Source organism: Ceratotherium simum, chromosome 26 (assembly GCF_057802395.1).
Source record: "Ceratotherium simum simum isolate JZ-2026a chromosome 26, ASM5780239v1, whole genome shotgun sequence".
NCBI lineage: Eukaryota > Metazoa > Chordata > Mammalia > Perissodactyla > Rhinocerotidae > Ceratotherium > Ceratotherium simum.
Window position 1 is genome coordinate 42,463,893 of NC_141925.1, and position 20,511 is coordinate 42,484,403.

At 43.0% G+C, this 20,511-nt stretch overlaps 1 protein-coding gene across 2 annotated transcripts in view; it reads left to right on the forward strand.

Moving 5' to 3' along the window:
• STYXL1 (serine/threonine/tyrosine interacting like 1) overlaps window positions 1-20,511 on the forward strand; it is a 64,751-nt gene that overhangs the window by 39,731 nt on the left and 4,509 nt on the right. For both annotated transcript variants that reach the window (XM_087417719.1, XM_004442131.3), the window contains exons 5-7: window positions 2,210-2,355; window positions 2,491-2,588; window positions 4,198-4,310. In XM_087417719.1, the coding sequence (XP_087273845.1) occupies window positions 2,210-2,355; window positions 2,491-2,588; window positions 4,198-4,310 (357 nt within the window). The remainder of the gene's footprint in view (window positions 1-2,209; window positions 2,356-2,490; window positions 2,589-4,197; window positions 4,311-20,511) is intronic.

Genomic DNA, 20,511 nt, shown 5'->3' on the forward strand with positions numbered 1-20,511 from the left:
TACTTAAGATGTTATTTCTGAGTCAGACTTGGGGCCAGCGGAGTTTTAGAACTGGATTTGATGTTTGAAATTACAGAAGTCAACATTTTCCATGGAATACTGATGGAAAAAAGGGGTCTCTGAACAGATCATATTGGAAACATCAGTTTAGACAACATTAGTGGATTTCTTTTTTTTTTTTTTGAGGTTATGCCTAGGTTTTATTTTACCAACTATCACAAGTAAGTTTTCAATCCATGCCAACGATGAATATGTAGCCACTGTTTTATTACAAACATCAAAGCTACAAGAGGCTGCCCCAGGAACCATTAGGAAGATTTCCACCGGCTCCCAGTTCCCTGGGACTTTGAGAACAGTCTTAGACTGGCATGCTTTTCTGGCTGTATTCCACTTAGTTTATAAGATTAGTCTTATTACTTGATGACAATTTTTTCTAACCACCTGATTGGCACTCTAGTAATCTTTCCTTGGAACAATCAAATTTTTTAATTTTTTCCCTCCAGTTTTATTGAGATATAATTGACATATAACATTGTGTAAGTTCAAGGTATACAACATGTTGATTCGATACATGTATGTATTTTGAAATGATTACCACAATAAGGTTAATTAATATCTCCATCACCTCGCATAATTACCATTGTTTTGTGTGTGTGGTAAGAACATTGAAGATCTATTTTCTCAGCAACTTGCAGGTGTACAATACAGTATTATTAACTACAGTCACCATGCTGTACATTACATCCCCAGAACTTACTCGTCTTATATCTGGAAGTTTGTTAAGTTATACCCTTTGACCAACATCTCTCTATTCCCTCCCCCCACCCCCCAAGCCCGTGGAAACCAGCATTCTACTCTCTGTTTCTATGAATTTGGCTTTTTTTGGTTCCACATGTAAGTGAGATCGTGCAGTATTTGTCTTTCTCTGTCCGACCTATTTCACTTGGCAGAATGCCCTCAAGGTCCATCCGTGTTGTCACAAATGGCAGGATTTCCTTCTTTCTCATGGCTGAATAATATTCCACTGTATGTATATACCACATTTTCTTTATCCTCTCATCTGTCAGTGGTGCTTAGGTTTTTCTATGTCTTGGCTACTGTGAATAATGCTGTAATGAACATGAAGGTGCAGATATTTCTTTGAAATAGTGATTTAATTTCATTTCCTTTGGATGTATAGCAAGAAGTGGGATGGCTGAATCATATGATAGTCCTATTTTTTTTTATTGAGGTAGCATTATATAAATTTTGAGTATACATCATTATATTTCAGCTTCTGTATAGACTACATTGTACCCACCACCAGAAGTCTGGTTGCCATCCGGTAGTTCCATTTTCAATTTTTTGAGGAAACTCCATAGTGTTTTCCATAGTAGCTGTGGTTAGTGGGTTTCTTTGCTGCAGGACTTTCTCGAGCCTTTAATTGCTAATGTACATTGTGAGTGTCTGAGCGAGGGCCACCACGGGTACTGCTTCCCATATGTACGCAGTTCTCTAAGCCTTTTTCTCACAGTGCATTGTGAGGGACCAGTGTTTCTGAGAACACACTTTGGGAAATGTAGAAATAATCCTTCTCTTTGTTCCTTTGTTTTTCAAAGAAACTGAAATTTTTCTTATTATAACTTTGGCCATGGAATTCAGTAAGCTTCCATTTAAGTGGTGTCCTGTTCTCCCTGCCTCTCTACATCAGAACTCATTTCCTAATGACAGATAGGCTCTGTGCGAGTAGTTTTACTGTTTTTTTTTAAGGTGTTTAAATTCTAGTGGCCTCCAAGTATAATAAAAATGCTATCCCTTCTCCCCCTCCCCGTCTCCCAGCTAGACACACCCTGGGCTTACGCAGCTCTGGGCCATGGGATATTCGGTTCCAATCTTTGTGCACCTGGCAAAGTGTAGACAGGAGCCGTGGAGGGAGGTGGGACGTCAGTGTTCAGATTGGCACACTGTCCCACGATGCTGTGGGCTCCGTCCTTTAGGGTCCTTAGGGACCGCCAGGCCCCTGACTCCTCATGCAAGTTGCTGCTTGCCAATATCTTTGAATGCCCGGATCTCAGGCTCATTCACTGTCCTGAATTATCTTTCTGTTTACTGAGCCGTGTTTCAAGAAACCCCCCAAAAAACAAAACAACTTCTTCCCTGGGGAGTATTATCTTATATTATATATAGCATTCATATTCTGTATAGCAGCCTTTCTCCTTTTCCACCTCAGGAACTGGATGCATTTCAGCCATACCCTGTTGAAATAATGCCAGGCAAGATCTACCTGGGCAATTTCAGGCAAGCCTGCGACCCTAAAATTCAGAAGGATTTGAAAATCAAAGCACATGTCAATGTCTCCATGGAGACAGGGCCGTTGTAAGTAGAAATACTATTGATTTTTTTTATATTGAGTATCATTTAGTTATACAAGACTCCTAGCGCCATGCATCTGTCGAGTTGAAAGGGCTGCGTGTGTGTCTGCCCAGCCACCTGGGCTTTTCTTCTCTTTAGTTTTGTAGGTGATGCTGACAAGCTTCTGCACATCCAGATAGAAGACTCCCTGGAAGCCAACCTTTCCCCCTTTTTACGCCACCTCTGTCACTTCATTGGTAAGGAGCATTCTCTAACCAGGAAGCAACTGGCCTGTGCCCGGGGGAGAGGGGCACCTTGTCCACACCCCTATTCCTGATTTGCACTCCAGCGCTCAGGAGAGAAAGAGCAGGGCCCAGCACATGCTGGGTCAGGTATGGACAAGCCCACCTCCCTGGGGCCCCGGGCAATATGGCCAGCCATGTGTTTACCTCGGGGGCAGTGGGGCCAAATAAGAGCACCAGACTGTGAACTGAGCACCCGGTGTACTGGCCCTGGCTGGACCACTGTGCCGTTTTGGGCCTGGCCAAACCCCAGCTCTGGCCTTGCTGCACCTGTTGGCCTGTCCTGAAATGAGGGTGTTGGCCCACCATGGGTGCATACGTTCATGGAGTCCTGCTCTGGGGACCTGGAGGTGCATCTCTCTCCATCCCTGCCTCCTGTCTGGTCAGCGGGGTGGGGTGGAAGGAAGACTCTAGAGCCCTTCTACTCTGACTTAGTGTGATCCCGTGTGCGCCCAGTGCCCCTCTGTCCTCCCACCCCGCACAGTGCCTGCCAGTCGCTTCGCTCACTGAGGGTGGATTTTCTAGTCATTCCCAGGGCTCGAGATTGCCCGAGGAGAGCAGGACCCCGGAGAGAGTGAGATTGAGTCAGGTTAGAGGCCCTACCCCAGGACAGCCTGCTTAGCACCAACACAACCCCCAGCCAGAGCCGAGCTGCTGAGGGACCAGAGAAGGGCATTTTGGCCCATATCCCGTATTTGCCCAGGATGTTGCAACTATAACTTGACTAGGAGCTGAGATGGAGACTTGCCACGTGTTCCAGCATGGGGTGGCAGAGCCCTATAGCACAGAGGCCTCTCTCCAGCCCCACGTCACTGGGTGGCTCTGGGCCAGTTCTTGACTGCTCTGTGCCTCAGTTTCCTTATCCATAGGATGAGGCAGTTGGCCTTAGTCATCTCTGAGTCTGTGTTGGTATGTTTATCTTTGGTTCTTGGGGTTACTACACCAGCCTAGGATGCCAGCCTAGACTTCCTCCCCACCCCTCAGTGGGCGGGACTCACAGCCTCAGGGGCGTTATTAGGTGTGGTTACAGCTAACATTCCTATGCCAGGCACTGGGCTAAGCACAGTACAAAGCCTTGTGAGGTAGGTCGTATACTGCTCTCCCATTTTCCAGATGATGAAACTGTGGCTTAAAGTAACATGCCCAAGCCCCGCAGCCAGTGAGTGGCAGAGCCAGGATTCGCACCCCCACTACACTGCCTCTGTTGGCACCCAAGTGCCCTTGGGGGACAATCCTCTCGTCCCCACCTGGAGAGGCCAACTGGTAGCAGAGCTTCCTGGGCTGGAAGCCTGGAGAGCCAAGAAAAGGCCTTTGCGTGGTAATGCTGAATGCACAGGCGTGATTCTCTTGAACTGCTGGCTAGGTCTGAGGATCCCCCTTGCCAGGCGATGAAGCAATGCCAGGCGATGTCCTAGAGATGTCATGTAACTTGCCTAGACCATGGCGTGCTGGTTCTGAGCCCACTCTTGGACCACGGGCCCATCGAAGCGAGTCATCTTACAGCAACTCAGGTCCACAGGGAAGAAGGCCACACGTGGTTCCTTATCTTTTCTTCCTTTTGCAGAAATTCACCTCGAGCTTGGCTCTGTCATCCTCGTGTTTTCCACCCTGGGCATCAGCCGCAGCTGTGCCGCCGTCTTGGCCTATCTCATGCACCATAATGAGCAGACCTTGAAGGTATGCATTCCCTGGTGTGGGCTCGGCCCACAACCTCCTCCAGGAGGTGGAGTTAAGCTGGACCTGGGAGGAATGGGGCCCTGGCACTGCCTCAGGGCCCTAATTGGGGGGTGGGAGGGGGAAGGATCAGAGAGGGGAGCTCCAAGTCCAGGGCTTTACCCTGCACACCACACTCAAGGCCTAGGTCCCAATGATCCGGGTAGAGGCTGAGGCTGGGCACACAGAGCAGCCCAGGGACACAGGCTGGGCAAGGCTGCATCCAGCAGCACCATCTCCATGTCCCTCACTGCCGTCAGTCTGTCCACCAGCATTTGTTCCGGGTTCTCTAAGGGAGGTACATTTGGGCTGCTGCTTGGAGTCATAGAATTGCTGTGCTGGCAGGGTTCAGGTCACACCCCCTCCAACAATCTTCCTTTACCCTGGAGGAGAGCAGGGCCCAGAATGGGAGAAGCGGGGACCTGTCATGACAAACCCAGTGAGAACCCAGGGCTCCTGACTCCCAGGATATTACTTTCCCACTGCACTAGGGGAAGGCAGACCTACCCCAAGGGGACAGAGGCCTAGTCTGGCATGGCTTGTGCATGATTTCAGAGGGCTTGGGCAGGACCCAGAAAGCTCCCACGTGTGCCCACGGGTGTGTTTGGAGAAAGGGGAGGGACAAAGAATGACCATGGTCAGAGCCCATTGCCAGCGTGTCAGATGTTGACCCAGTGTGCTCTTTGCGGGTCAAACTGCAGGCTAGAAAGAGTCTTGGATATCCAGCAATCCCACTTCTGGGTATACACCCCAGAGAAGTGAAAACAAGGACACAAACAGATATTTGTATACGCATGTTCATAGCAGCTTTCTTCACAATAACCAAGAGGGGGAGTAACCCAAGTGTCTATTGACAGATGAATGGATGATAAATGAATGGTATATCCATACAATGGAATACTATTCAGCCTTAAAAAGGAAGGGAATTCTGACACATGCTACAATATGGATGAACCTTGAGGACATAATGCTGAGTGAAATAAGCCAGTCACGAAAGGACAAATACTGTATGATTCCACTTATGTGAGGGACCTGGAGTAGTCAAATTTATAGACAGTAGAGTGGTGGATGGCAGGCACTATGTATTTTACTACCTTAAAAAAGAAGAGAGTCTGGATGCAGAATCAGAGGCCTGGAGCAAGAGGCCTGGATCCCTGTCCTCTCACCCCATCCAAGGTGAACTGTTGGGGGCCCTTGTGCTGGGGTCCCTGCCTGCTCGAGGAGTATTTGGATGTGTGCTGGGGAGGGGGTGGTGTCGCTGATAACTGGGGGCGGGGGGGGGGGGGCTTGTGCTGTTGCTTCTGTAGAGATGCCTCTCTGGCCCCCTCCCCAGGAAGGGGCTCTGTCCTGAAAGGGGCCTCTCCTTCGCAGCCTTGCTGAGCTGGCATGCAGAGAAGGCCAGAAGCTGGCAGAAGGCAGGCCAAGCGCACCTGCCTGCAGGGAGCTGGGGGTGGGGCTGTGGCCAGGACTTGAGCTGCCCTGGAGTGTGAAGGAGGCCAATCTGGTGGTCTTCATCAAGCCCCTGCCCTGCTGTGGCCCCGGGTTTCCTCATTGCTCACTGGGAGGCTTGGGCACTAAAAGGTCTTTGGAGCCCTCCAACTCTGATGTTCAGCGATGTTTCTTAGCCCTGAGAAGCAGATCACAGTCCTCTCTCTGGCCGCATCAAAAACAGAGGTTGCAGCTGCTTCCGGTCGGCTGCAGCGAGAGCAAAGAGAGGAGGCCCCTCCTCCTGCTCCACTCCTCTAAGTTCCCCAGCAGCCAGGGCCAGGCCCCCACTGCAATGGGGCGCATGCAGGCCCGCACCCTGACCTTTACCAGTGCCTGCAGAGAGATGCACAACTCCAGCAATGAGGGTGATGGACATCTGGGCGTGGTCATCCTGGTGAGTGGAGAGAGGCCCTTGGACCCCTGAGATCCAGACGATCTCGCTCTCAGAAGCTTGGTGCTCCCTTCCTGGAGCAGCAATCTTCATCTCACCTGCAGAGAAGTCCTGTTGTGGAATGCTCTGCCCAGGGATGCCATTAGGATGACTCTTGGCCAGAAAAGCTGCCTGGCTCCCAGAGCTGGGGTCGGGAAGGACTGCCACTGTGACCTTGTTGGGTCCTCTCCAGACTGAGTGAGTCCTGTGTGGCAGTTAGCTTTTCCTGCTACCAAGGAGTACCCTGGATCGCTGACACGGGTTGACTGGGCTCAGCTCTGCTGCTGCCTGGGCTCTGGAGAGACATGCCTGCCTCCCATTGTCTGTGTGGTCCTCAGGGTCCTCTCAGTGCACTGGGGAAGCTGTGTCCCTGGCTGTCGTCAGCTCAGCTATGATGAGCAGAGCCCATGGTATGGGCTGCTTGCAGGCTAAACTCCACACCACTTCCTGGGTTTATGGTCCCAGCTCAGCTCCGTGGGGCACCAAGGCCAAGAGTGGGAGGTTGAGGAGTGAGCTGGGAAGAACCTGGCACCCTGACCCACCCCTGTCCTGAGCTTTCGAAGCTTTGGTACAACGTTATGTGGGATCCCAGAGCCAGCGAACCCTTAAGAAATCAATTTCAGGGCCTTTAAACTGCTAGGAATAGCTTTGTCCCTTCAAGATCTTCAGAGAAAAAACAGAAACCAACTCCTGAGGCGCTAGAATAGCTAACATTAGCAGAGTGCTTCCCACGCCAGGCTGTTTTAAGTACTTCATGTGTAGTGAAAATACAGTGACCCCTTGTCACGTTATTATCCCCATTTGGCAGGAGGCGTATAGAGGCGGGGTAACTTGCCGAGGACCTACAGCTGCAAGTGGCAGAGCTGGAATCCAAAGCCAGATGGCCCAGCTTGAGAATCTGGGCTTTAAACAGAACCCTAGGGCAGCAGGGAGAGTGCTGGCCTTGCGGTCCGAAGAATGAGGCCCTGGGCTGGGTGCTGCTGCTCACCAAGAGTGACCCAAGCATGTCCCTTCACCTTTCTGTCTCCTCGGCAGGCAGAATAAGTCTGTCTTTCCTGCCTTCAACGTTTACTCTGAGTCCCAGGAGATGCTTTCTGGGCTGGAAATGGGGTGTGTGGGTGAGTGTGGGAGGCTGTGGTTATGGCTGGTCCTCAAGGGCCTGTTCTGACCTGACCAGGATTTAGTAAACCTTGTAACTGCACAGATCTGCCCTGGCCCCGCTCTGTATTATTTTTTAAAAATTGCGGCAAAACACACGTAATATAAAGTTTACCATCTTAGCCATTTTTAAGTATACAGTTCAGTATTGTAAAGTACATTCACATTGTTGTGCAACCAATCTCCAGAACTCTTTTCATCTTGCAAAACTGAAACTCTGTACCATGAAACAACAACTCCCCATTGCCCTCTCCTCCCAGCCCCTGGCAACTACCATGGTACTTGCTGTCTCTATTTGACTATCCTAGGTAACTCATATAAGTGGAATCATACAGTATTTGTCCTTTTGTGACTGGTTTATTTCACTCAGCATAATGTCCTCAGGGTTCATCCATGTTGCAGTATGTTTTAGAATTTCCTTCCATTTTAAGGCTGAATAGTACTCCATTGTATGTAGAATTCACCAGTGATCCCATCTGGGCCCAGTGCTTTCTGTTTTGGAAGATTATTTTTTTATTGATTCAATTTGTTTAATAGATATTGGCCTATTCAGATTGTGTGTTCTTGTGTGAGTTTTGGCAGATTGTGTCTTTCAAGGAATTGGTCCATTTCATCTAGATTCTATATGGGCATAGAGTTGTTCATAGTATTATCCTTTTAATGTCCATGGGCTCTGTAGTGATGTCTCCTTGTTCATTTATGATTTAGTAATTTGTGTCCTCTCTTCTTTTTTTAGTTAGCCTGGCTAGAGACTTATTGATTTTATTGATCTTTTCAAAGAACCAGCTTTTGGTTTTGTTGTTTTCTCTATTGATTTCCTGTTTTCAATTTCGTTGATTCCTGCTCTGATTTTTATTATTTCTTTTTCTTCTGCCTATTTTGGATTTAATTTACTCTATTTTTAGTTTCCTAAGATGGAAGCTTAGATGATTGATTTATATGAATATTCATCTTGGTGAACTTGAGAAGAATGTATATTCTGTCATTGGATGAAATATTCTATAGACATCAATTATATCCAGTTAATTAATGATGCTGTTGAGTTCAGCTATGCCTTGCTGATTTTCTGCCTGCCTGTATCTGTCCATTACTGGTAGAAAGGTGACGAAGTCTTCAACTATAATGGTGGATTCATCTATTTCTCCTTGCAGTTCTATCAGTTTTTCCCTCACATATATTGATGTTCTGTTAGGTACATACCATTTTGTGTGTATGTATATACCACATTTTGTTTATCTTCATCTGTTGATGGACGCTTGGGTTACTTCCACCTTCTATCTATTATGAATAATACTGCTATGAACATAGGTGTACAAATATCTCTTTGAGATCTTGCTTTCAATTCTTTTGTTCCTGCTTTATTTATTTTTTATTGAGATATAATTGACTTATAACATTATATTAGTTTCAAGTGTACGATATAATGATTCAATATGTGTATATATTGAGAAGTGATCACCACAATAAGTCTTGTTAACATCCTTTACCACAAATAGTTACAATTTTTTGTTCTTATGAGAACTTTTAAGATTTACTCTCTTAGCCACTTTCAAATATACAATACAGTATTCTTAACTAGAGTCACCATGCTGTTGTTATAGCCCTAGAACTTATTTATTTTGTAACTGGAAGCTTGTACCTTCTAACCACCTTCACTTTTTTCATACACCCCCCACCCCCACCTCTGACAACTGTCAATCTGTTCTCTGTGTCTATGAGTTCAGGTTTTTTTTTTTTAGATTCCATGTATAAGTGAGATTGTATGGTATTTGTTTTTTCTGTCTGACTTATTTCACTTAGCGTAATACCCTCAAGGTCCACCCATGCTGTCACAAGTGGCAGGCTTTTCTTCTTTTTTATGGCTGAATAATATTCCATTGTATATATATATATATATATATATATGTATATATATATATATATATATGTATACATATATATATATACCACATCTTCTTTATCCACTCATCCATCGATGGACACTGCTTAGGTTGTTTCCATGTCTTAGCTATTATAAATAGTGCTGCAAGGAACATGAGGGTGCAGATATCTTTTTGAATTAGTGTTTTCATTTCCTTTGAATAAGGAATTTCAAATTCATTTCCTTTGAATCTAGCAATTCCCAGAAGTGGAATTGCTAGATGATGTGGTAGTTCTATATTTTTGATTTTTTGAGGAACCTCCATACTGTTTTCCATAATGGCTGCACCAATTTACATTCCTACCAATAGTGCACAAGGGTTCCCTTTTCTCCACATCCTTGTCAACACTTGTTATTTCTTGTCTTTTTGATAATAGCCGTTCTAACAGATGTGAGGTGAGATCTCATTGTGGTTTTGATTTGCATATCTCTGATGATTAGTAATGTTGAGCACCATTTCATGTACCTGTTGGCCATCTGTATATCTTTGGAAAAATGTCTATTCAGATCTTCTGCCCTTTTTTTCATCGGATTGTTTTTTTGTTTTTGTTTTGCTATTGAGTTGCATGAGTTCTTTATATATTTTGGATTTTAACCCCTCATCAGATATATGATTTCCAAATATTTTCTCCCATGCAATAGGTTGCCCTTTCATTTTGTTGATGGCTTCCTTTGCTATGCAGAAGCTTTTTAGTTTGATGTAGTCTCACTTGTTTATTTTTGCTCTTGTTGCCTTTGCTTTTGGTGTCAAATCCAAAAAATCACTGCCAAGACTGATGTCAAGGAGCTTACTGCCTGTTTTCTTCTAGGAGCTTTATGGTGTCAGGTTTAACCTTCAAGCCTTTAATCTATTTTGAGTTGATTTTTGTGTGTGGTGTAAGATAGCAGTCCAGTTTCTTTCTTTTGCATGTGGCTGTCCAGTTTTCCCAATGCCATTTATTGAAGAGACTGTCCTTTCCCCGTTGTATGTTCTTGGCTCCTTTGTTGTAAATTAATTGACCATTTATGTTTGGGTTTATTTCTGGACTCTCTATCTGTTCCATTTATCTATATGTATATTTTTATGCCAATACCACAGCTTTGATTACTATAGCTTTATAATATAGTTTTAAATCAGGGAGCATGATGCCTCCAGCTTTGTTCTTTCTCAAGATTGCTTTGGCTATTTGGAGTCTTTTGTGGTTCCATAGGGTTGTTTGTTATATTTCTGTGAAAAATGCCATTGGAGTTTTGATAGGGATTGTATTGAATCTGTAGATTGCTTTGGGTAGTATGGACATTTTAACAATGTTAATTCTTCCAATCCATGAGCACGGATTATCTTTCCATTTGTTCGTGTTTTCTTCAGTTTCTTTCATCAGTGCCTTATAGTTTCAGTGTACAGGTCTTTCACCACTTTGGTTAAATTTATTCTAGGTATTTTATTCTTTTTGAGGCAATTGCAAATGGGATTGTTTTCTTAATTTCTCTTTCTGACAGTTTGTTATTAGTATATAGAAACAGGACTGATTTTTGTATGTTGATTTCGTATCCTGAAACTTTACTGAATTTGTTTATTGGTTCTAACAGTTTTTTTTCTTTTTTTGAGGAAGATTAGCCCTGAGCTAACATCTGTTGCCAATCCTCCTCTTTTTGCTGAGGAAGATTGGCCTTGGGCTAACATCCATGCCCATCTTCCTCTACTTTATATGGGATGCCGCCACAGCATGGCTTGATAAGCAGTGTGTCGGTCCGCGCTCAGGATCCGAACCCGTGGACCCCGGGCTGCCGAAGCGGAGCACACGAACTTAACCACTACGCCACCGGGCTTGCTCCTCTAACAGTTTTTAGATGAAGTCTTTAGCATTTTCTATGTATATCGTATTATCTATAAAGAGACAGTTTTACTTCCTTTCCTGTTTAAATGGCTTTTCTTTCTTTTTCTTACCTAATTACTCTGTCTAGGACTTGCAATACTATGTTGAATAAAAGTGGTGAGAGTGGGCATCCTTGTCTTGTTCCTGATCTTAGAGGAATAGCTTTCAGCTTTTCACCATTGAGTGTGATGTTATCTGTGGGTTTTTCATATATGGCCTTTTTTATGTTGAGGTGCATTCCCTCTATACCCACTTTGTTGAGAGTTTTTATCATAAATGGGATGTTGAATTTTGTCAAATGCTTTTTCTGCATCTATTGAGATGATCATATAATTTCTATCCTTCATTTTGTTAATGTGGTGTATCACATTGACTGATTTGCAGTTGTTGAACCATCTTTGCATCCCTGGAGTAAATCCCACTTGATCAAGGTGGATGATCCTTTTAATGTATTGTTGAATTTGGTTTGCTAATATTTTGTTTAGGATTTTTGCATCTATGTTCATCAGGGATATTGGCCTGTAATTTTCTTTCTTTTTTTTTTTTTTTTAAAGATTTTATTTATTTATTTTTCCCCCAAAGCCCCAGCAGATAGTTGTCTGTCATAGCTGCACATCCTTCTAGTTGCTGTATGTGGGACGCGGCCTCAGCATGGCCAGAGGAGCGGTGCGTCGGTGCGCACCTGGGATCCGAACCCGGGCCACCGGCAGCACAGCGCGCGCACTTAACCGCCAAGCCCCGGGGCCGGCCCTTTTTTTTTTTTTTTTCAGTATATGTGCTCCCGAAGCGAGCACAAAGATTTTATTTATTTATTTATTTTTCCCCCCAAAGCCCCAGTAGATAGCTGCATGTCATAGCTGCACATCCTTCTAGTTGCTGTATGTGGGACGCGGCCTCAGCATGACCAGAGAAGCGGTGCGTTGGTGCGCGCCCGGGATCCGAACCCGGGTCGCCAGCAGTGGAGCGCGCTCACTTAACCGCTAAGCCACGGGGCTGGCCCTGGCCTGTAATTTTCTTTTCTTGTAACATCCTTGTCTGGTTTTGGTATCCAGGGTAATGCTGGCCTTGTAGAATAACTTTGGGAGTTTTCCCTCTTCTTCTGTTTTTTGAAAGAGTTTGAGAAGGATTGATAGTAATTCTTCTTTAAATGTTTGGTAGAATTCACCAGTGAAGCTATCTGGTCTGGACTTTTTTTGGGAAGTTTTTGATTATTGATTTAATTCTCTTTGCTAGTAATTGGTCTGTTCAGATTTTCTATTTCTTCATGACTCAGTCTTGGTAGGTTGTCTGTTTCTAGAAATTTATCCATTTTTTCTAGGTTGTACAATTTGTTGGCATATAATTGGTCATAGTAATCTCTTATGATCCCTTGTGTTTCTGTGGTGTCAGTTGTAACATCTCCTCTTTCGTTGCTGATTTTATCTTTTTGAGTGCTCTCCCGCTCTCTCTCTTTTTCTTTTTTTTGATGAGTCTAGCTAAAGGTTTGTCTTTTTTGTTTATCTTTTCAAAAAACCAGCTCTTAGTTTCATTGATCTTTTTTATTGTCTTTTTAGTCTCTCATTTATTTCCGCTCTGATCTTTGTTATTTCCTCCCTTCTGCTAACTTTGGGCTTAGTTTGTTCTTTTTCTAGTTCCTTGAGGTGTACAGTTAGACTGTTTATTTGGGATCTTTTTTGTTTCTTAATGCAGGCATTTACTGCTATGAATTTCCCTCTCAGCACTGCTTTTGCTACATCCCATGAGTTTGGTATGTTGTGTTTCCATTTCCATTTGTCTCCAGATATTTTTTGATTTCTCTTTTGATTTCTTCTTTGACCCATTGGTTGTAACATTTTCAACCATGTTCATTCAGTAACATTTTTTTCTTTTTTGTGAGGAAGATCAGCCCTGAGCCAACATCCACACTAATCCTCCTCCTTTTTGCTGAGGAAGACTGGCTCTGAGCTAACACCTATTGCCAATCCTCCTCCTTTTTTCCCCAAAGCCCCAGCACATAGTTGTATGTCGTAGCTGCACATCCTTCTAGTTGCTGTATGTGGGATGCAGCCTCCACATGGCCGGAGAAGCGGTGCGACGGTGCGCGCCCGGGATCCAAACCCAGGCCGCCAGTAGCAGAGCGCACGCACTTAACTGCTAAGCCATGGGGCTGGCCCAGTAACATGTTGTTTAATCTCCACGTATTTGTGAATTTTCCAGTTTTCTTCTTGTAATTGATTTCTAGTTTCATACCATTGTGATCAGAAAGATGCTTGATATGATGTCAATCTTCTTAAATTTTTAAGACTTGTTTTGTGGCCTAACATATGATCTATTCTGGAGAATGTTCCATGTGCACTTGAGAAGAACGTGTATTCTGCTGCTTTTGGCTGGAATATTCTGTAAATGTCTGTTAAGACCATCTGGTTTAATGTATAGATTAAGTCCCAAGTTTCTTTATTGATTTTATGTCTGGATGATCTATCTATTGATGGAAGTGGGGTATTAAAGTCCCCTACTGTTGTTGTATTGCTGTCTATTTCTCCTTTTAGGTCTGTTAATATTTGCATTATATATTTAGGTGCTCCTATTTAGGTGCATAAATATTTACAAATGTAATGTCCTCTAGTTGGATTGACCTCTTTGCATTATATAATGACCTTCTTTGTCTCTGTCTCAAAGTCTATTTTGTCTGATATAGATGGAGCTACCTCAGCTTTCTTTCAGTTTCCATTTGCATGGAATATCTTTTTCCATGCTTTCACTTTCAGTCTGTGTGTATTTTTACATCTGAAGTGAGTCTCTTAGACAGCATATAGATGGGTCTTCTTTTTTTTTTTTTATCAATTTAGCCACTCTGTGTCTTTTTTTTTTTTTTTTGTGAGGAGGATCAGCCTTGAGCTAACATCTATGCCAATCCTCCTCTTTTTGCTGAGGAAGACTGGCCCTGGGCTAACATCCGTGCCCATCTTCCTCCACTTTATGTGGGACGCCACCACAGCATGGCCTGACAAGCGGTGCATTGGTGCGCACCCGGGATCCAAACCCGGGCCGCCAGCAGCAGAGCGTGCGCACTTAACCACTATGCTGTGGGGCCAGCCCCCACTCTGTGTCTTTTGATTGGAGAAGCTAGTCCATTTACATTTAAGGTAATTATTGATAAGTATAGACTTATTGCCCTTTTGTTGATTGTTTTCTGGCTGTTTTGTAATTTATTTGTTCTTTTTTTTTTTCTCTTGCTCTCTTCCTTTGTGATTTGATGATTTTCTGTAGTAGTATGCTCAGATTCCTTTCTTTCTGTCTTTTGTGTATTTACTATAGGTTTTTGCTTTGTGGGTACCATGAGGCTTACATAAAATAACTTATATTTATAACAGGCTGTTTTAAGTTGATAACAACTTAAGTTCGAGTGCATTCTAAAGCTCTACATTTTTGTTTCATTGATGGTTTCCTTTGCTGTGCAGAAGCTTTTTAGTTTGATGTAGTCCCATTTGTTTACTTTTTCTGTTGTTTCCCTTGCCTAGTCAGACACGGTTCTCGAAAATATGCTGCTAAGACCAATGTCAAAGAGAATAATGCCTATGTTTTCTTCTAGAAGTTTTATGGTTTCAGGTCTTACATTCAAGCCTTTAATCCATTTTGAGTTAATTTTTGTGTATGGTGTAAGATAATGGTCTACTTTCATCTCTTGCATGTGGCTGTCCAGTTTTCCCAACACCATTTATTGAAGAGGCCTTCCTTTCTCCACTGTATGTTCTTGGCTCCCTTGTCAAAAATTAGCTGTCCATAGATGTGTGGGTTTATTTCTGGGTTCTTGATTCTGTTCCATTGATGTATGTGTCTGTTTTTGTGCTGGTACCATGCTGTTTTGATTACTGTAGCTTTGTAGTATATTTTGAAATCAGGGACTGTGAGAAGATATTTGCAAACCATATATTTGATAAGGAGTTAATATCCAAAATATATAAAGAACTCATACATCTCAACAACAAAAAAACTAACAACCCAATTAAAAAATGGGCAAAAGATCTAAACATTTTCCCAAAGAAGATATACAGATGGCCGACAGGCACGTGAAAAGATGTTCAACATCACTAATTATTATTGGGAAATGCAAATCAAAACTACAATGAGATATCACCTCATGCCCATCAGAATGGCTATAATTAACAAGACAAAAAAGAACAAGCGTTGGAGAGGATATGGAGAAAAAGGAACACTCATACACTGCTGGTGGGAATGCAAACTGGTGCAGCCACTATGGAAAACAATATGGAGATTCCTCAAAAAATTAAGAATAGAGCTGCCATACAATCCAGCTATTCCACTGCTGGGTATTTATCCAAAGAACTTGAAAACACCGATGCGTAAAGATACATGCACCCCTGTGTTCATTGCAGCATTATTCACAATAGCCAAGACTTGGAAGCAACCAACCCATCAAGGGACAAATGGATAAAGAAGATGTGGTATATATACACAGTGGTATACTACTCAGCCATAAAAAAGACGAATTCTTGCCATTTGTGGCAACATGGATGGACCTTGAGGGTATTATGCAAAGTGAAATAAGTCAGAGAGAGAAAGTCAAATACCATATGATCTTACTCATAAATAGAAGATAACAACAACAACAAACAGAAACACGGAGACAGAGATTGGATTGTTGGTTACCAGAGGGGAAGGGGGAAGGGAGGAGGGAGGAGGGCGAAAGCGATGATTAGGCACATGTGTGTGGTGATGGATGGTAATTAGCCTTTGGGTGGTGAACATGATGTACTACAGAGAAATCGAGATATAATGATGTACACCTGAAATTTATATAATGTTATAAACCAGTGTTACCACAATAAAAAAACATAGAGCTCAGGGCTGGCCCCGTGGCATAACAGTTAAGTGCGCGCGCTCTGCTGCTGGCGGCCTGAGGTTCGGATCCTGGGCACGCACCGACGCACCGCTTGTCAGGCCATGCTGTGGCGGCGTCCCACATAAAGCAGAGGAAGATGGGCACAGATGTTAGTCCAGGGCCAGTCTTCCTCAGCAAAAAGAAGAGGATTGGCATGGATGTTAGCTCAGGGCTGATCTTCCTCACAAAAAAATAAAATAAATAAAGCTCTACATTTTTACTCCCCCCATTTTATGTTTTTGATGTCACAATTTACATCTTTTTATCTTGTGTATCCATTAACAAATTATTGTAGTTATAGACACTTTTAATACTTTTGTCTTTTAACCTTCATACTAGATTTATAAGTGATTAACCCACCACTTTTACAACATTAGATTATTCTGAATTTTACTATATATTTACCAGTGAGATTTATACTTTCGTATGTTTTCCTGTTACTAGTTAGTGCCTTTTCATTTCAGCTTAAAGAAGTCCCTTTAACATTTCTTGTAAAGCCAGTCTAGTGGTGAGGAACTCCTTCGGCTTTTGCTTGTCTGGAAAACTCTTTCTCTCTCCTTCAGTTCTGAAGGACAACTTTGCCAGGTAGAGTATTCTTGGTTAGCATTTTTTTTTCTTCAGCACTTTGAATATACTGAGTCACTTCCTTCTGGCCTGCAAAGTTTCTGCTGAAAATGTGCTGATAGTCGTATGGGGGCTCCCTTGATGTAACAAGTTGTTTTTCTCTTGCTGCTTTCAAGATTCTCTCCTTGTCTTTAACTTTTGACAGTTTAATTGTAATATAGGTCCTGGTGTGGATCTCTTTGGGTTCATCTTATTTGAAACTCTCTGGATCTTCCTGGATCTGGATATCTGTTTCCTTCCCCAGGTTAGGGAAATTTTCAGCCTTTATTTCTTCAAATAAGTTTCATGCCCCTTTCTCTCTGTCTTCTCCTTCTGGGACCCCTGTAATGTGAATATTGATCCTCTTGATGTTGTCTCATAAGTTCATTAAGCTATCTTCACTCTTTGTCTTTCTTTCTTCTTTTTAATGCTCTGATTGGATGAGTTCCACTGCCTTGTCTGTGAGGTCGCTAATCCTTTTTTCTACTTCATCTAGTCTGCTGTTGAATCCTTCTATTGTATTTTTTTTGTGTGTGAGGAAGATTAGCCCTGAGCTAACATCTATTGCCAATCCTCCTCTTTTTGCTGAGGAAGACTGGCCCTGGGCTAACATCCGTGCCCATCTTCCTCTACTTTATATGGGACGCCGCCACAGCATGGCTTGACAAGTGTTGCATCGGTCCGCGCCTGGGATCTGAACCTGCGAACCCCAGGCCACCAAAATGGAGTGCATGAACTTAACCGCTATGCCACAGGGCTGGCCCCAGTATTTTTTCACTTCAGTTATTGTATTCTTCAGTACTGTAATTTCTGTTTGGTACTTTCTTATATTTTCTATCTCTTAGTTGAAATTCTTACTTTGTTCATGCATTATTCTCCTGACCTCAGTAAGCATCTTTATGGCTGTTATTTTGAACTCTTTATCAGGTAAATCACTTATCTCCGTCTCATTAAGATGTCTTTCTGAGGTTTTATCTTGTTCTTTTATTTGGAACTTATTCCTTTGTTTCTTTATTTTCCTTGACTCTCTCTGTTGGTTTCTATCCATTAGATAAAACAGCCTCCTCTCTCAGTCTTGAAGGAGTGGCTTCATTTGCGAGATGAACCTTATTGTTTAACCCTTCCCTGGTTCTTGGTTTTCTCTCAAATCTTTTTGATTGTACAAGCAGCCTACTTTGTCTTAGTGGTACCTAGTAGCTGAGGGTGGGCCAGGACCTGTCAGTGTCCCAGGGGAGAGGATCTCAGTCTGCATCTGGATGCAGGCTGATTGGAAGCCAGACCCTCAAGCAGCAGCTTTTAAAGTATGCAAATATACCTCTTTCAGGGAAAGACTGGAAGATGGGTATTTCTGTCTGCTCCCTCTGCACTGGGCCGTGGGGTGATAGCCAGTTCAGAACTGTTTCTTTGTTTGCTACTGTCCTGTTGAGCCCATGAATACAAGCCCCACTGGCCATCTGCTTCCACTTCTTTTGGGTATATACCCAGAGTGGAATTGTTGGATCATACGCTCATCCTATTTTTACTTTTTTTATTTTTTTTATTTATTTTTTTATTTATTTATTTTTCCCCCAAGGCCCCAGTAGATAGTTGTATGTCATAGCTGCACATCCTTCTAGTTGCTGTATGTGGGACGCGGCCTCAGCATGGCCGGAGAAGCGGTGCGTCGGTGCGCGCCGGGGATCCGAACCCGGGCCGCCAGCAGCGGAGCACGCGCACTTAACTGCTAAGCCACAGGGCCGGCCCCTCTATTTTTACTTTTTTGAGAAACCACTATACTGTTTTCCATCACAGCCACACCACTTTACATTCCCACATTCCCAACAGTGCATAAGGTTCCAAATTGTCCATATCCTCAGCAACACTTGTTATTTTCTGGTTTTTTAATAGTAGCCATCCTAATGGGTATGATGTGGTATCTCGTTGCATTTATTGTCTTCTTTTTTATTGTGTTAAAATACACATAAAATTTAACATCTTAAGTGTGCTTTAAGTGTACAGTTCAGTGGTATTAGATACATTCCTCATGTTGTGCAGCTGTCACCACCATCTATCCCCATAACTCTTTCATCTTGTAAAACTGAAACTCCATACAGGCACACCTTGTTTTATTGTGCTTCACTTTATTGAGCTTCGCAGATACTGTGTTTTTTACAAGACCCACCACCAGCAAAAAGATTATGACTTGCTGAAGGCTCAGGTGATAGTTAGCATTTTTTAGTAATAAAGTAATTTTAAATTAAGGTATGTATATTGTTTTCTTAGACATAATGCTATTGCACACTTAATAGATTACAGTATAGTGTAAACATAACTTTTATATGCACTGGGAAACAAAAAAACTCATGTTACTTGCTTTTTTGTGATATTCACTTTATTGCAGTAGTCTGGAACCAAACCCACAATAACTCTCAGGTCTGCCTGTACCTATTAAACAATAACTCCCTGTTCTCCCCTACCCCTAGCCCTGCAATCACCATTCTACTTTCTGTCTCTATGATTTTGACTACTCTAGGGACCTCATATAAGTGGATCACACAGTATTTGTGCTTTTGTTGACTGGCTTATGTCTTCAAGTTTCATCCACGTTGTAGCATGTGTCAGAATTTCCTTCCTTGTTAAGGTTGAATAATATTCCATTGTATATATATACACCATATACACCACATTTTTTTATCCATTCATCCAGTGATGGACATTTGGGTTGCTTCCATGTTTTAGCTATTTTGAACAATGCTGCTATGAAAATGGGTGTATAAATATCTCTTTGTCAAGGTCAATTCATTTGGGTATATACCCAGAAGTGGAATTGCTGGGTCATACAGTAATTCTATTTTTAGTTTTTTGAGGAATCTCCATACTATTTTCCACAGTGGCTGTACCATTTTTTTATTCCCACCAACAGCGCACAAGAGTTCCACTTTCTCCACATCCTTGCCAGTTCTTGTTGTTTTCTGTTTGTTTTTTTGTAGTAACCATCCTAATGGGTGTGAGGCGGTCTCTTACTGTAGTTTAAATTTGCATTTCCCTAATGATTAGTGATGTTGAGCAAATCTTTTCATGGGTTTATTGGCCATTTGTATATCTTCTTTGGAGAAATGTCTATTCAAATCTTTTGCCCATTTAAAAAATTTTTTTTTACTTTTATTTATTTATTTTTTTCCCCCAAAGGTCCAGTAGATAGTTGTATGTCATAGCTGAACATCCTTCTAGTTGCTGTATGTGGGATGCGGCCTCAGCATGGCCGGAGAAGCAGTGCGTCGGTGCGCGCCTGGGATATGAACCAGGGCCGCCAGCAGCAGAGTGCGTTCACCTAACCGCTAAGCCACGGGGCCGGCCCTAAAATATTTTCATTTTTTTGTATTTTTCCTTTTTTTTGGTGAGGAAGATGGTCCCTGAGCTAACATCTGTGCCCATCTTCCTCTTTTTGCTTGAGGAAGATGGTCCCTGAGCTAGCATCTGTGCCAGTCTTCCTCTATTTTGCATGTGGGATGGCACCACCACATGACTTAATGAGCGGTGTGTAGGTCCACGCCTGGGATCCAAACCTGCAAACCCTGGGACCGCCGAAGCGGAGCACAGGAACTTAATCACTGGGCCAGCCTGCCCATTTTTTAATTGGGTTGTTTGTTTTTTGTTGTTGAGCTTTAGAAGTTCCTTATATATTCTTCATATTAACACCTGGATATATATCTGGATAGAAATCAGACATATGATTTGCAAATGTTTCCTCCCATTCTGTGGCTTGCCTTTTTACTCTGTTGATTGTGTCTTTTGATGCACAGAAGTTTTTAATTTTTTTGTGTGTGTGTGTGAGGAAGGTCAGCCCT